Raw genomic sequence first — 15,788 nt, forward strand, 5'->3', positions numbered from 1 at the left:
TAGAGCTCATTATCCTGCTGGATGGAACAGACCTCTGCCATCTGGAAAGACAGTGACCATGAAGGGGTGTACCTGATAGGCCACAATGGATAGGCAGGTTTCAGCTTTCAGAATACGAGGGCTCCAAGAAATTCCCAGGAAAAAATCCCCCATACCAAAACACTACCACCACCTGCTTGTTTCTGTTGGACCAAGACATCGGAGTGATTCCTCTCTGCGGTTTTCTTCCTACCATCCATCTACTGTGCACACGACATAGCAAGAAATGTGATTAATTGGAAAAAGTCACGTTTTTGCAGTGGTTAATAGTCCGATGACGCCTTTCAGATGTAAACTTCAGGAGTCGTTGACGATGGGTGGCCGTAAGCATGGCACCCGATAAGGTATGGAAGTGAGTCCTTCGGATCATGGTCTTAGAAACACTGCTAATCGTCTGTGGTTAAAGTTCATTGTCAGTTGTACCACCGTTTTCCAAATATCGGCTCTCACAAGATATCGGTTCACCATGATCATAGATGAGCGCTCTCCATTGGCCCAGCGACTGCTGCACTGTCCACGCTTAATTGCAGCACTGCGCGAACAGTCTACAAGATTCACAGTTTCCTTAATACTGCCATCCTTCCACTGGTACCATACAATCAAGCCGTTTTCGAAATCCGCCAGATTATGGTCCATGACAATATTCAACGAAATCAGATTCTTCATCTTGTATATCTGCAAGGCACCATGTTCCAGTAAGTCCAACTACATTAACATTAGTTGATCTGAGATCTGATGCTCCTGAAAACCCTACTACAACAACAACACATGTCACATACCATGTGACCTCTTGAATTTGCATATTTTTGCATAGATTGGTGCATAAAGCCCAAATATTCATGGTTGTAATAAACTGGCTAGGCATTTTAAAGAATTAAAAGACTGGGTAGACAGAGGGTTGTCCACTAGAACTCGTCTTTCATCTTATTTCAGAAAAGATTTCTTTTTTGGGCTATTTTAAGCACTCCATTAGGTTTCTTATGAAATCCTCTTCCATTTTTGAGAATTATTAACTTTGCAACCAGTCAGCTGGTTTAACAGCTGAGGTATCATCTCAAGTTCCCAGAGCATATTTCATGTTTTCGTTTTTTGTATTATGGAATCGCGTGACAGAGCCTCCAAGTTTTGCAAACTGCTTAAATTAACTCTCATACAACCAGACGTGTTAAAACTATTTTTACATGTGTTGATCGTCTCCTTGAAAGGATCAATGCACTTCAGAAAAACATTCCAGGGATCTAACTGAATAAACTAATCTGTTATAGTATAAAGAATCAAACTCAAGTGAGTGCGCAGTTTGAATATAATCCAAGCAAAAATCTCACTTTAAGTATCAATAATTAGTAACTTAAGTATTAATTTAAAATGCAAGGTTCCTTGAGTTACATAAAGGCAGTTCTAAGAGTGAAGTCGGTAACTGTTGACTGGTTAGTCTGACTTCATTGGTAGGGAAAATGTTAGAGGCAATGATTTAGAGTGTAATCCAGGGACATTTAAATATAAATGGCATTCTGAAAGACACAGGGCAGGGTTTTGTTAAGGGTAAATCATGTTTTACTAACCTAGTAAGCTGTTTTGACACAGTTACTCATGAGCTGTATGTAAGGAACATTTTGGACATTGTTTGGATTTTAACAACATTTAACTCAGTCCCTCAATAGAGGTTACTGTATAATCTGGAACACGGGATTAGTGGAAAGATTCTAAGATGGATTGCAGAGTGGCTGCAGAGCAGATGACAGAGGATTGTGATTAATGGATATTCTTCAGGTGTAACGTCGTAAGTGGGATCCCCAAGGATCGGTTCTTGGACCACTGTTATTTCTGATTTTCTTAAATGATATCGACAAAGGGATAAAGGATGTGAGGTCAAAATTTGCAGACGACGTATAGATTGGGTAAGTTGTTAACGACGAGGGCTAAACAGCGCTTCTTCGGGATGACAACAGGCTTCAAGAAGGTGGTCTGATCAGAAAATAGGCAGCTATTTTAGGGTTTTTTAGGAGCATCAGCAACTGAGCGCATATTGAGCCGTATATAATAAATCTGTAAACTGCGTGTGTTCTGTGATTGATTTGCTGGAGAAAAACCAATGCTACACTCGCCCAAGACCGACTAACTCGGCCACATTGAGAAAAATACCCATAAAAATTCCTCGTGTCAATGACGGGATTTGAATTCAGGTCTTCTCCACCTAGTGGGAGGAGAGACAGAAATTCTACCTACTGTGCAACCACGACGGTTTAGGGAAATACAATGTTGTTGCCGAATGAAGAGTTATAGGTAAGGTAACAATGTCTTTCCAATGATTTTCTGTATTGTCATGTTATGGATGAATCCTTCATATTATTAGCTTGGAGTGGAGGTTAATTTTATGAGTTTGAAAGAGTATGTTGTTCTAATTTTCTATACACTAGTGCATCCACATGGCCTATATGGATGCACTAGTCCCAGACTTGCCGTTTCCAACACATCCCACACATTCTCAATGGGATTCAGATCTAGAGAAGAAGGCAACCAGGACTACCTAATTCTTTTTCAGACTTCAGCCTATGGTACAAAGAACATATACTGGTCACGATGCACAGGAACATGGAAAAACATTAAATGTACTGTAGACAGAGAATTTCTTGAATGGACTCCAGAAACCTTGAGGTTCATCACATCAAATGGTAATATAAAAGCATTCACTCTTCCTATCACTCACTTTAAAGACGTGATGGTGGCTTTACCATACTACTCTGGTGTCCTACAGTGTAGTGCCTTCTCTGATTTTTAATGAAGTTTCTTCCGATAGAGGCCACAGTCAAATATTGTAATGCACAGTATAATAAATTGCCTTGGTGTGATTTAAGAGTTTCTTTACATGAAAAATATTGGTTATATCCAATTAAATCCACAAGTATTGAAAAAATTACATTTCTTTATTAGAATAAGAATTTTTCAATGGATCGATACTCACCATCTTTGGTGCGCAGTTTTTGGAAAAGCTAAAAGTATTTTAGACGTTTATCACTTCTATTCCGAAAATATATTCAATAAATCGAAGTCTTGAGGCCATGCATAACCCAGCAGGGAGGCCTTCGGTCGCTTTAACAATACCAACACTGTGTCACTGAAGATCTCGTGAAATTTAAGCTCCTCCTCTTTCCAGCACGTTTTCGAGAAATAATATTTGAGAAGAGCGAAAGAGGTAGGAAGTGTCAAAGATAAAGGACATGTCCCGTAAGAAATTCTTCACTTAAATTCGCGAAAGCTATTCTCAGCTCTTGTTCGCTCGAAATTTAGAAACATTCTGAGAAAGCAATTTCTTTCCTGGTGGAGGGGAAAGTTTTAAAATTGGAAACAAGTGAGTGCTTTTCAAATATCGTAAGCTACATTCTGACATTATCTCTCTGGGAAAGATGGCCTTCGAACAATTTGTATTTATTGAACAATTTTCTTCCATAAATTTTATTTAACGACGAACCAAAATCTCCAGAAGTCTTCTTACTTATTCAGAATTCTTCTTACTTAACTACATTATATTTACTCTACTGAATAGTTTAGCAATTATAAGTGCATTTAAACTATCTTACCAAACGTCATGGGACTTCCCTTTCTGATTAGAAAGAAGTTAATCGTAGATGGAGTTATGCAAAGTAGTTTTACTCTGAAGATTAACCAGTCCTTGATTATGAAATCCAGTGAACAGTGCCGGTTGAGATGGAACAGGAACCACCAAAGCTGCACTGTGGATCAATGGAAAGCTGCCTTGTGGACTACATTCGTCCATCGACCACTGGACTGCCTGCCTGGTAGATTTTCCTCGAAAAGATGGGTCATTGGCTGTCGAATTTTTTCTTCTATTCTTTCTTAGGTATTTTCATTTTTTCTTCAAGTGCCTTTCATTTCATTCATTTTATTCTCTAAATTTTCATTTCAGTTTGTGACAGCATCGGCAAGTCGAATATTGTCTCCTCAGCTTGCAAATTGCATTGTCTTCTGGCCATCTGACTCTATACAATGCGAGTTTGGAGCTGGGAGCAGCCACAGGCGAGCTTGTGTTTTCACGCCAAGTAATGACCTGTATATCAAGAGCTGTAGCCCGCAAGCCTTTGATAAGAAAACAAACGCACAGCGTCGTTTTGGCATTGTGCAAGACACGCCGAACCTGGTCTGTGGATCAATGAAAATCGATCCTGTGAAGCCACTCACGCTACACGCTCTGTCAGTCAGATCGATGTGTTTGGGTATGCAGGATGCTTGGAAAGTGTTAATGTTATCTAAAACGGGAAGTTAGGATGAGGAGGGAGTCATGGTCTGGGGGTATTTCTCGTGGTCCTTTTCCTGCAGTGCTTGGAACTATGAATTCTGCATCCTACACTAATGTCGTGTTGGAAGGCAACATCTTCCAACACAGCGCTTCATATACAAAGTTAGAATTGTGAAAAGTGTAGTTGGAAGGAATAACATCGGAACATTTTGATGTGCAGCACAAAGCTTAGATCTCAACCCATCATTAGGATGAATTGGTATATAAAATCAGGGCAAGGCAAAAATGGTCCTATTCGTTAGTGGAACTCACGAATGTTTTAAAAGAGGAGTCAAATACAATTCCAACGCCTTTCTACCACATTAGAAAGTCTTCCATGAATTAGTTATTACAACCAACACGTTATTAATTTCTTTTAGTTAGTACATGCTTTGGTGGTAGCTATAAGTGTCCCATAAATTGTGCTAGGACAGTGTATATTACGCTTAATTTTAAAGTGAGACTCTTGATTAACTGCTGTTTCCTAAAACTTACTTTCCAACTTGTGATTATGCAAATATAGTCACAATCAAACAGAACGCAGACTCCTCGTAAAATAAACAGCAGGTTCGCCATGCAAACCACACAGTTACGTCTCCTACATCCTAATCGAATGTGCGGAGTGGTGATAAAACACCTCCTGATGGGGGGGAGGGGAGAGTGCGTGCACTCGTCCCTCGAGACAAGCGTGCTACGTTAGCTATAGTAAACACTAAGTGCGGATTTCGTGGGAACTCAATGGACAATCATTCGATCGCTTTTAGAGCTAGCGTAGCTGGTGCCTTAGTCAGGGTACTTCGGTACGAAATGTCGGCTATAAAAGTCGGCTGTCAATGCATCCCCTGCAGCAGTCGCGTCCCTTTTATACCTGTCTAGAGCACCTCTGCTTAGTTTGTTGCCTGGGAACAGAAAAGGTCCATCACTGTTAGTTGCAAGGGCTGTTGTCTATAAAAATGGCAGACGAGGATGTGGAGTATGACAGTGGGGGCTCTTAAAATACTTTTCAACTGACCATAAATGTCGACGAAAAAAAATATTGAGAACTGTAAAAGGTGTTCAGTGTTGTTAAGTACGTGAGCTTTATCTTCATAATGAGCTAAAAGAAACGAGACAAATCTTTGACCTCGGTTGGTTCAGAAGTCCAATATGGGGTGTGATGAAAAAGTTCGGGACTGATTTTGTATCTTGAAGTTGCCGCAAAGTTTCCGAACATTTTCATCACACCTCGCATACAGCGTTTATCTGCATTGCCATTTATTTTTTGTTGTTTTTCTTTTGAATTCGAGGTTGGTGTATCTTCTGGCTTTGGGAATCTGTGCTACAAATCAATTCTTCTCTTTCAAATTAGAATTCTGCCAAGTTTACCTCGTTGGCTATCACTTGTAACAAATGGGCTGATGTGTCCTCATTACTTTAAGAGAATTAGTTCTGCTAATAAAATAAATACCGAAGGCAAACTACTTCGGAAAACATGCCATCTAAATCAAAAGAAATGGCGAAATTAAATAAGAAAAGAAATGTTCATCGAAGTATATGTCCTCGTTCGTTGATCGATTTGGTTAATTTGCATTTTAATTTGGTGTGAGATAGTGATATTGGTGTGTGTAGATGGTGGAAAATACTTGTCAAGGCCTTCTGTAGAAGTAATTGGAAGAACGAAATGGAAAAAAAACACTACGGTACATTAATTCAAACATTTTAAAAATTTGTTTTGTATTTTTCAGAGAATTTCCAAGTTTTATTGGAGCAGTGAGGGGAAAATTCCGCTGCCCTAACATTAATATCTGGAATCCCCTCAATTGATAGATTGTCAACGCCTTACCCAAAATGCCACGTGTCAGACACAACAATAAATATGCTCTTAGGCCTCAGAGAAGACAAATAGTACCATTGTGAATGCAAGATGTCGCGATTGACAGAGTGAACACACTCCAGAGCGGAATGATTATAGGGGTCACATAAGTAATCGGTCTATACGTTACATTTCACCGACATTGAAGAACCCTAGGTCGACGATTTGTAAAGTCTGTAAAAGAATTATCCGCTCGGAACGTAGGTCGACGTTGTCGGATCACACACAGCCCACAAGCTCATAATCGCCACGACTATTGCCAGCCCCGTCTAGTTTAGTGTAAGGCCGCCATTCTCAGACCATAGACCAATAGAAATCTGTGGTTTGCAGTGACATATCACGGTACATGGTCTAGAAGTCTGATGGCCGTGCCTTGGTATGGCCAATTCCCAAAGAAATGTACCTGCTGAACTGGATTTTTCCGACAATTAAATTTATTGGAGGTAGCTTGATGGTCCAGGGCTGTGTTTCATAGTTTGTCCTTGGACTATCGGCCGTTCTGGAAACCACGAATGCTGAGGTCTATCTAGACTTCTGGACAGTAATGCTTCATCTACGTTGTGGCAGCAAGTTGGGGAAGGCTTATCCTGTATCAGCAGGACACCGCTCCATGTTATATTGCCGTTGACGAACTGGTTTGAGGACATGAGCGTCCAAAAGCTGAACCCGACAACCCAGAGACCTGGCTTCAATCCTATAGCGAATCTCTGGAATGAATTGGATCATTGCGTTGGAAAGGCTGCCCAAAAACAGAACTGAACTGGTCGCCGCTTTAAAGGTCGAATGATTAAAATATCGAAGGCATTTACAAAAACTGGTGAAGAGTGTCAAAGCCTGCTAATTTAGTTAAGCATGATTAACCCTTAAAAAAACCATGTTGTGTATCCTTCAGAATGCCATAGCTATCTAAATGTCCCTGGATTACACTCTTAACTATTGCCTCTAAGATTTTTCCTACCACTGAAGTCAGACTAATCGGTCTGTAGTTACCAACTTCACTCTTAGAACGGCTTTTATATATTGGCGATACATTGGCACCTCTCCAATCCAAAGGAATCTCCCCTGCGTCCAAGATACCCTGATAATTAACCTCAATGATTCAATACACTCCCTCGCGCTCTTCCTCAAAACGATGCAATCGGGAGCCTTACTTGCCTTTATGCTCAAAAGTTTTCCTAATAAACAATCTTCTATAATTACGACATCACTAATTTCATATGGCTCAGACTCACTCGTACATCCTCTTCTCAGCATGAAGGGTCTTTAGTCAGTAAAAACCGATGCAAAGTACCTGTTCAATTTTTCCACACCCAGTGCACAAGGGTCCGATCTGATTAGCTTTCTTCTTTGTTGTATTCATATACATGAGAAATTCCTTGTCCCCATTCTTTGCTCTCTTAACCAATGCTTTCTCATACACAGCCTTGGACTCCTTGGGGTACTATCAACTTGTACCTGTTGTAGGCTTCAGTACTTTTTATCGCTCGATAACCGTCCCATGCTATCTTTTTCTTCTCTATTTGACCAGGTAGCTCCCCAGTTATCCATTTCGGCATCCTCCTCCTGCAATATTTTCTTAAAGGTATGTATGCGTTCATGGCTTCTGTGAATTTTGGTTTAATAGTAAAATAAATAGCGTTTCACTGAGACTAAAGGATCTCATAAAGGCTAAAGGTTTCATCACACGTTATTCGTTTTCCTGTTGCTCTGGAATTGAACTACACAGTAATTCAATTTGTAGGGTGGTGTTTGCAACCTTGAAGCGAAAGGATTTGGTTTTAATTTGCCGTGGTAGAACAATCTACTTATTAATTTCTAGTCCTCGTGGGTAAGACAGCTGGAAAAGTCGCAGTCCTCCATATCGAGTGGAAAAGGACCCGAGTCCAAGTCCTGTCGATGACGTAAGGAATTTTTACGGGTCTTTTTCACAACGTGGCTGAGTTAGTCAGTCTTAAGCGAGGGTAGCATGGTTTTTTATCCTGGAAACTAGAGTTTTTCATCCAGCAAACCGACCTCAGAACACACGCAATTTACAGACAGTGTACACTGAGCAATATGGCCTTACTTGCTGATGCTCCTAAAACCCAATACATCAACAACAACAATAATTATTAATTTCTAATAAAAAGATTGTTCTACCAAGGATGAATATTTAATTTTTGTTTATTTGTATTTTTGTGTTTATGCACAATTTAAATATTATTTTCAGCCCAAATTGTTCTTAATTGGTGTAATTAATTTAAAAAATATTAATTTTTAAATTTAAATTTTTTCAAAAATCAAATTAAAATGCAGCATTGGAATTAATGAATTAATTTCATTAATTAACTTATTAATTAATTTTGATATTTGAATGTATTATATTTAAAATATTTAATTTACTTTGTCAGCTCTCTATTTTATTTTAAATTAATAATCATTTTATATAAATTTCTATTTATAAAATCGTAAAACCTTTTATATGCAATAATCGAGGTAAGTTGTCTATGGTACCACAAATACCATTTTATTATATTGCATGCTCATGCGCACAATGATTTTGACCACACGTCACTGCGCATGCGTACAACGATTGATCATCACTTCACTGCGCATGCTTGCAAACTGTTAAAGTATAACTTTGTTGATCAATTCTCAACATTTTATGTATAATTAGAGTTTTTTTTCACACGATGTCACTGAGTTTGTACAGAATAATTATCTAAAAATCTTTAAAGGAAAGAATAGAGAATTTTTCATCACTCCAATTAGATATTTCACATCCTCTGCTAACACATTTATTTATTTTATTATTTATCGTGCCAGGGTGCAAAGTGACCAAACAAGGTTATTCTAAACTCCCACCTAATAGTTCCACCGAAGACAACCCACACGTAACTGTGGTTGAAGCGGAAACAGATGGAAGTAGTTCCTCCTGTACTTCCGATTACTCAGATTACGATCAAGAAGACGAAGAAGAATCAGAGAGCGAATATGGTAAGAAATTCTAGTATCTTCTCTCTTCTGTTTTCACCATCTTCCTTCGTTTCTCAAGTGTTTCCTTTCAGCTTTCCGAAAGCATACACCCACAGATAAAGTGTCTTCTTTCGCAATTTTCTCTCCTATGAAACCCACGCAAGGTTTTCTAATAACCTCCACTTGGCGATGTTCTGAGAATCACAAATAAAGATCACTTCTGTGCGCGTGAGACGTTTGGAATTCTCACAAGTTCAGTATAGTGGAAGGTGGCGTTCATCTTACACAATGCCTATGGCGATTTTTGGCATACAACAGAAGAGAAGCACTAATGGACGAACTGTGTGACTTCAAATATTGAGGATGTGTTTATTTTTAGAAACGAAAAGGGTCAAATGAACAGAGAAGTAAAGAAAAAATAGAAAATACGAGATGGCGCAGGTGCTTGTTGCCTTAAACCAATTAAATAGACTGCATCAGAAGAAGAAATGCCATCACACGAAAGCCATTTCATGGGATGGACCTCAAAGTAATCTGCGAAATGGCAAACTCTTAAAATAAAAGAATAAACGGTGTTCATCACTTCAAAAAAAAAGCTGAAATGTCACGCGCTACTAGAAAAACGTCATTATTAAAAATTTCGCACTCTGATGAAGGTTTTAGAAATGCAATCGAAACGTTTTGGAGTATACTACAACAAAACAAAGCCGAAATAATTTTGTAATCGTGATTTCAGGAAACAAAACAAAAAAATTAGTTTATTTCAGCATAACTTCAACCACTGGTAGCTAGTATTGATTTTTTTTTCGATTTGAAGTGTACTAAAGAGATATATGGAAAGGGAAGTTTCTTCGACAAGGCCATCATACTCTCTGCACTTTCTCCAAATCTAAATCAGATTTGCCCGCAGTATTGACACTAAGTATTGATTTCTAATACTACATTCTACGCAATGTGAAATCCATCCTATTCGCAGATGGGAATTTTTCGAGATCCTTCCAAGGTTGATTACCATGCTGTTCACCGGCTTTGCAAGATGTAAAGAAGTTATGTAAATCCTTCTTTGAAATAGGAGAATTCACAAAACTCGCGACACTTTTAAATGCATCTTTCTTGGAGATTTAATACGTGTACACAAATTAATAATACTCAATTTAAATATTTCTTAATAATAATTAAGGAATGCATTACACGAATAAAAACTGATTACTTAGCTGAAAACAGTTTTTTGTGTATAAAAAAAAAATGGGTGTTAGAATTCCTTCTCGGTTTCATTAATATGGATGCTGGGATGTTTACCTCTTAAAAGAGATAATGAATCTTTTAGTTACTATGGAAACGCTCCTATTATTCATTGTAGCATAAATTTTTCGCAGCTCTGCACAACTTAATTTTAAACTTTCACGAAGTTCTTTTCATTTTGTGTTTTCATGAGAGTATAAATGTATACACTGTACTCTCAAAAGTATAGGGACTCTAATACTTTTCTAGAAGTGGGTTTCAGCGGATTAATAATATATAAAGATGATTATAAAATACCATTCAGCTTTTCTTCTGCACTTATAAACACTTAATTATTTTGTCAAAATATATTTCTATAAAAATCAGTAAATAAATAAATATTTATTTGTGCAATGCGACACCCAAGGGCGTCCCACACATGTTCGATCGGATTTAAGTCTGTGATCGTGCTGGCCCCAATACAGGTTAGTTGTTATGCATTAAGACTTTTATTTTTTTAGAGAAACTTTCAATTGATGAGGTCTATTCATATAAAAGAATCTTGTAATTATAATTTAACTTTTTTAAATAAAGTTTTTTAGTTAAAATCTCTGTATTATTGACCTTTTTGATCAAATTTTGTTTCACACAGCTATTATCATCTGACATAAATTGATTTTAATCAAAATTGAGTGTGGCCATAGGTGGAAAATCTCAAAATTGAGTAGGCATTCCAATCTACTGAGTGGAATATGTGCTATTGATCCACAGATATGTGACGTCATAACTAAATTGATTTTAATCAAAATTGAGTGTCAATATTGGTGGAATATCTCAAAATTGAGTAGGTATTCCAATATACTGAGCTATTGGTGGAATATCCACAGATAAGTGACGTCACGACTTTAATTTCCTTTTAGTCAACTACGCCATATTTGCTTCTTATAATTAGGAGGTGGGATTTCTAAGTAGAGCAGGAGCTACTAATGCACTTTTCTGATATTTTGGAAGGAGTTGAAAAAAGTCCAATAGGATCATTAAGAATGCTTAGCAGTAATTTGTCTCCTCTTTAGAAATTGATCGAAAAAACTGTGGTGGAATAAATATGGGGGAGGAGAGAGAAGACGACCGACCCAGAATTCCTTTTAAGAATTCTGTTTTGATTTTCCCTCGTTTTATAAAATTCCTTGGAATTGAATTTCTCCACATATTTTAGTATCTTTTAAGTAAAAAAAAAAGAATGCAGTAGCTTATATTAAAGATAGAATATTTACGAACATTTCAATAAAGGAATGTTCGTAAATATTCTATATTTACGAAGAATATTGAAAACAACACTCACTCGCCAAAAATACTAGAAACCTTTATGCCATACGTAGTTGGGCCACCTTTTGTTCGAATTACAACCTGTAAACGTTGTATTATAGAACCCACAAGGTGTCTGAGGCACTCTAGCTCCACGTTTAACCATTCCTCCATCAGGATATTTCACAGCTTTTATATTGTGGTCGGTAGAGAACTGTGAAGCCAGACTGTCCTTTCCAACGTAATCCAAACATTCTCAATTGGATTCAGCTCTAGAGATTAGGGGATCTAGAGTGGATGTTGGAAATCTTGGAACTGTACCATTCAGATACAATTTTTCACGGTGGATGATTGGGTTTTCGACTTGAAAGAATCCATGCCAATCAGGGTAAGAAGGAAACATTACAAGCTAAATTTTGCACATGAATCCCAGGCTGTACTAACCGAACATACTCCATACCATGATACCACCTCCAGCCGCTTGAGTCATGAACACAAGACAGTCTTCAAGAGGGTCACGTCCCACTTTCATCCTGCCGCTAGTGGAAAAAAAAAGATAATTCGGGACTTGTCTAACCGACCTTTTTCCACACTTCCATAGTCCAATATTGGGATTGGCAGCACCACTCCAGTCGAATCTTTCGATTTTTTACAGAAAGAAGTGAGTTTTATATAGACACACGATAAACAAACCCCAGATCTTTCTACTCCCGCCTGATAGTTCTGTTGAAAGCTGGTCTCTCTTTGCCTAAATTGAATTTTCCAGTCATTTGTTGCACACTGGATCTTTCATTCTAATTTATAATTCACTTTAAATTCCTGCGATCTCGTTGTGATTTCCTTTCTTTTCTCAACTGTGCTAAACGTGCTCTGAGAATCGAAATAACAGCTTTCTGAGAATCGAAAATATCACTAGTCTTTCCCATGACCAGATCAGATGAGAAGTCCTAGAAAAGCGTATAGTATTTATCTGATATCAAGGAACATACCAAGTGACAATTTACATTTGCATACCGTACGTTTAATTATCATTTTACATCGATTGCAAAAGGTTTTTATTTTTTTGGCCAGTCAGTGTAGTAAAAATGGGCAGAAATGCCTTAATGACTTTATTCTTATCTCGAAGAATCTGGCACGGTTTCAATGAAGGACGAGACTTTTTAAAATGTTTTTTTTTTTTTTTTTTTTACAGATGATGCCCTCACTTGTAACGTATGTGATCACACTTTTAATTCTGCTCGGCAGCTTACAGAGCATCAACAGAAGAAAAGGCATTTCGGCTGTTCCATTTGTAATTCCAGTTTCCCCAGTCTCGTAGCTTTGGAACATCACAAAGAATCCCTCGATCATTGGTCCGAAGACGAAGGAGACACGTACGAAAGTGATACGGATGATGACAGCGAAGATGGCAGCCGACGGACCGAAGAGATGGAGAGATTATTGTAAATCTTCTGTTTTGTTTCTTCGTTTCGTTCTCTTTTTATTGTTACGTACTGTAGCAGCGTTTCCATGGTAACTCAGTCTTGTGGACCGAGACAAAACGGAGATCTCTGTGACGATTTTAGAAGCCTGTTTAATAATCGATGTATTTTTGTGATTGACAGAAAAAAAAAGGTCTTTTAAGACACTAAGTAGCCATCGAACATCTTACTGTAATATCGCAGGTATTAGTCACAATAAAAGTTTATCGTGTTAAATAAAAAGCATTTTGTTTCAATCGTCTTCTTCATTGGGGGAGTACATATACGCATGCGTAGAATCGTTCTCCATCCACGTGAAAGGACGAATTTACGTGTTTTTTAGAGAATGTACTAAGGTGTGTTGAGACTGTGAGAGCAGTGTCCGGGATGGAGAATGAAAATTTCATTGATTACTCGCGCATTGGAAGGCTGTAAGAGCGCATGCTCCTTTGTTCGGTTTTTGTGACGCGGGCACGTGCACCTTTTGAAAGAAAGTGGCGTTGAAACCACCGCATTTTGATTGGATTGGTGGGTGAGTAATGAATTAAATTCGACACGCGGGTAGCTCAATTTATGATTTATTTCATGCTCCAGTGACAAGGAATCATCAATGACTTTGTGACGAAATATAAAATGCTAAGTTTATGTCACTTTTTTATTCTCTAACTTCTTATTTTTCCATATTTATCTCTCTCTCTCTTTCTCACTTTCTCTTTGTCTATCTTTCTCTTACGCTATTTATCTGACTCCCTACTCTCCTTCTGTATATCTCTCTCTGGCACTGCCTATCTCTGTCTCTGTCTCATTTCTTTTCTTCTATCTTTGTTTCTTCTTATTTTCTGTTTCTGCGTCTTCCTTTCTTTCTCTCTGTTCGTTTATTTTCTCTATTTCTGTGTTTCTGCTTTCTCGCTCTCTCTATTTTATCTTGTTTTTTTTATTCAGCTTTTCTCTCTCTCTTTCACTATCGTTCACTTTCTGTTTCTCTATTTCTGTCTCTTTCTTTCTTTCTTTCTCTGTTTTGTCTTATTTTTTCTATGCAGCCTCTCCTCTCTCTCTACATACACACACACACACATATATATATATATATATACAGGGTGTTTCAGTTAAACGTTTCAGAACTTCTAAGAGGGGTAGGGTACATCCTGACAACTCGAAATCATATAGCAATGTGGGGTCGGAAATGCTTTCCTGAAGCGGTGTTGTACACAGAAGCACCATAAAGAAAAGAGACCGTAAGTGAGAAATCGTTTTAATAATACATGAAAAGAAGCAAAAGGTACATGGATTAAAGTAAGTGTTCGAAGTTTCTTCCACGGGCTACAATGCACGCCTCACATCTCCGACGCATGGACATCCGAACATTCTGGAATACTCCAGGCGAATTTCGAATTTCTTCGGCAGCTACTGCGATTCTTGCAACCAGCTCCTCAGCATTGTCAACAGGGGTGTCATAAACTAGCGATTTCATATGACCCCAGAAATAAAAATCAAGACATGATAGGTCGGGTGACCGAGCAGGCCAACGCACGGGACCACCACGTCCGATCCACTGTTGACCAAATGTGACATCCAGGTAGTTACGAACATCTCCGCTATAATGGGCAGGGGCTCCATCGTGTTGGAACCACATTGTCTGTTGCGTCGATGCAGAAATCTGTTCATCTCTCAAAAGTTGTGGCAATACTTGCTGCAGAAAGATCAAGTAGATAGGTCCGGTTAGACGACACGGTAACAGGTAAGGTCCGATGAGGTGATCTCCCATAATACCGGCCCATACATTGACCGAAAATCGAATCTGTGCTGCACGACGTCGTATTGCATGCGGGTTCTCGACCGCCCAGATATGGTCGTTATGCGTGTTGAAAATTCCTTCCCTTGTGAAGGATGCCTCATCGGAAAACAACACTTCAGCAGGAAAAAGGGGATTTGTAGCACATTTTCCAAGGTACCACTGTGCGAAAGCAATACGAGGTGCATAATCCTCCGGTTGCTGTGTCTGGACACGCTGCACGTGAAACGGATGCATGTCTTGTTCTCGGAGAATCCTCCAGACGCTGCAATGGGAAACCCCGACTGCGTTTGCTAGACTTCGTGTACTCGTTCTTGGATTCCCCTGTACATGCTGCAGCACATTCTGTTCGACGGCTGGAGTCCGTGCTGTTCTTACCCTGTCCCTGTCAGCTCTTTCAAATGAACCTCTCTCAGCTAACCTCTGGTGCAGTCTTGCAAAGAAATTATGACTGGGAATACGCCTCGTCGGATATCGTTCCGCGTACAAACGCTGTGCGGCTGGCCCACTACAATTTGCAGCCCGTACGCCAAATGCATATCGGCTAACTCTGCGTTCGTGTAATCATCCATCCTACTAACTTGGCGTTCTTGTTCAAGAAATTCGAAATTCGCCTGGAGTATTCCAGAATGTTCGGATGTCCATGCGTCGGAGATGTGAGGCGTGCATTGTAGCCCGTGGAAGAAACTTCGAACACTTACTTTAATCCATGTACCTTTTGCTTCTTTTCATGTATTATTAAAACGATTTCTCACCTACGGTCTCTTTTCTTTATGGTGCTTCTGTGTACAAGACCGCTTCAGGAAAGCATTTCCGACCCCACATTGCTATATGATTTCGAGTTGTCAGGATGTACCCTACCCCTCTTAG

At 38.8% G+C, this 15,788-nt stretch overlaps 1 protein-coding gene across 1 annotated transcript in view; it reads left to right on the forward strand.

Annotated features, from left to right (window-relative positions):
* Positions 1-13,319, forward strand: part of LOC150082194 (uncharacterized) — an 84,746-nt gene extending 71,427 nt beyond the window's left edge. The window contains exons 2-3 of the mRNA XM_090380038.1: positions 8,991-9,161; positions 12,859-13,319. Of these exons, the coding sequence (XP_090236164.1) occupies positions 8,991-9,161; positions 12,859-13,112 (425 nt within the window). The 3' untranslated portion in view covers positions 13,113-13,319. The remainder of the gene's footprint in view (positions 1-8,990; positions 9,162-12,858) is intronic.
* Positions 13,320-15,788: the final 2,469 nt, after the last annotated feature.

This window comes from Mastigoproctus giganteus, chromosome 8, assembly GCF_048544385.1.
Source record: "Mastigoproctus giganteus isolate SK-2022 chromosome 8, ASM4854438v1, whole genome shotgun sequence".
In the NCBI taxonomy this organism is placed as follows: Eukaryota; Metazoa; Arthropoda; class Arachnida; order Uropygi; family Thelyphonidae; genus Mastigoproctus; species Mastigoproctus giganteus.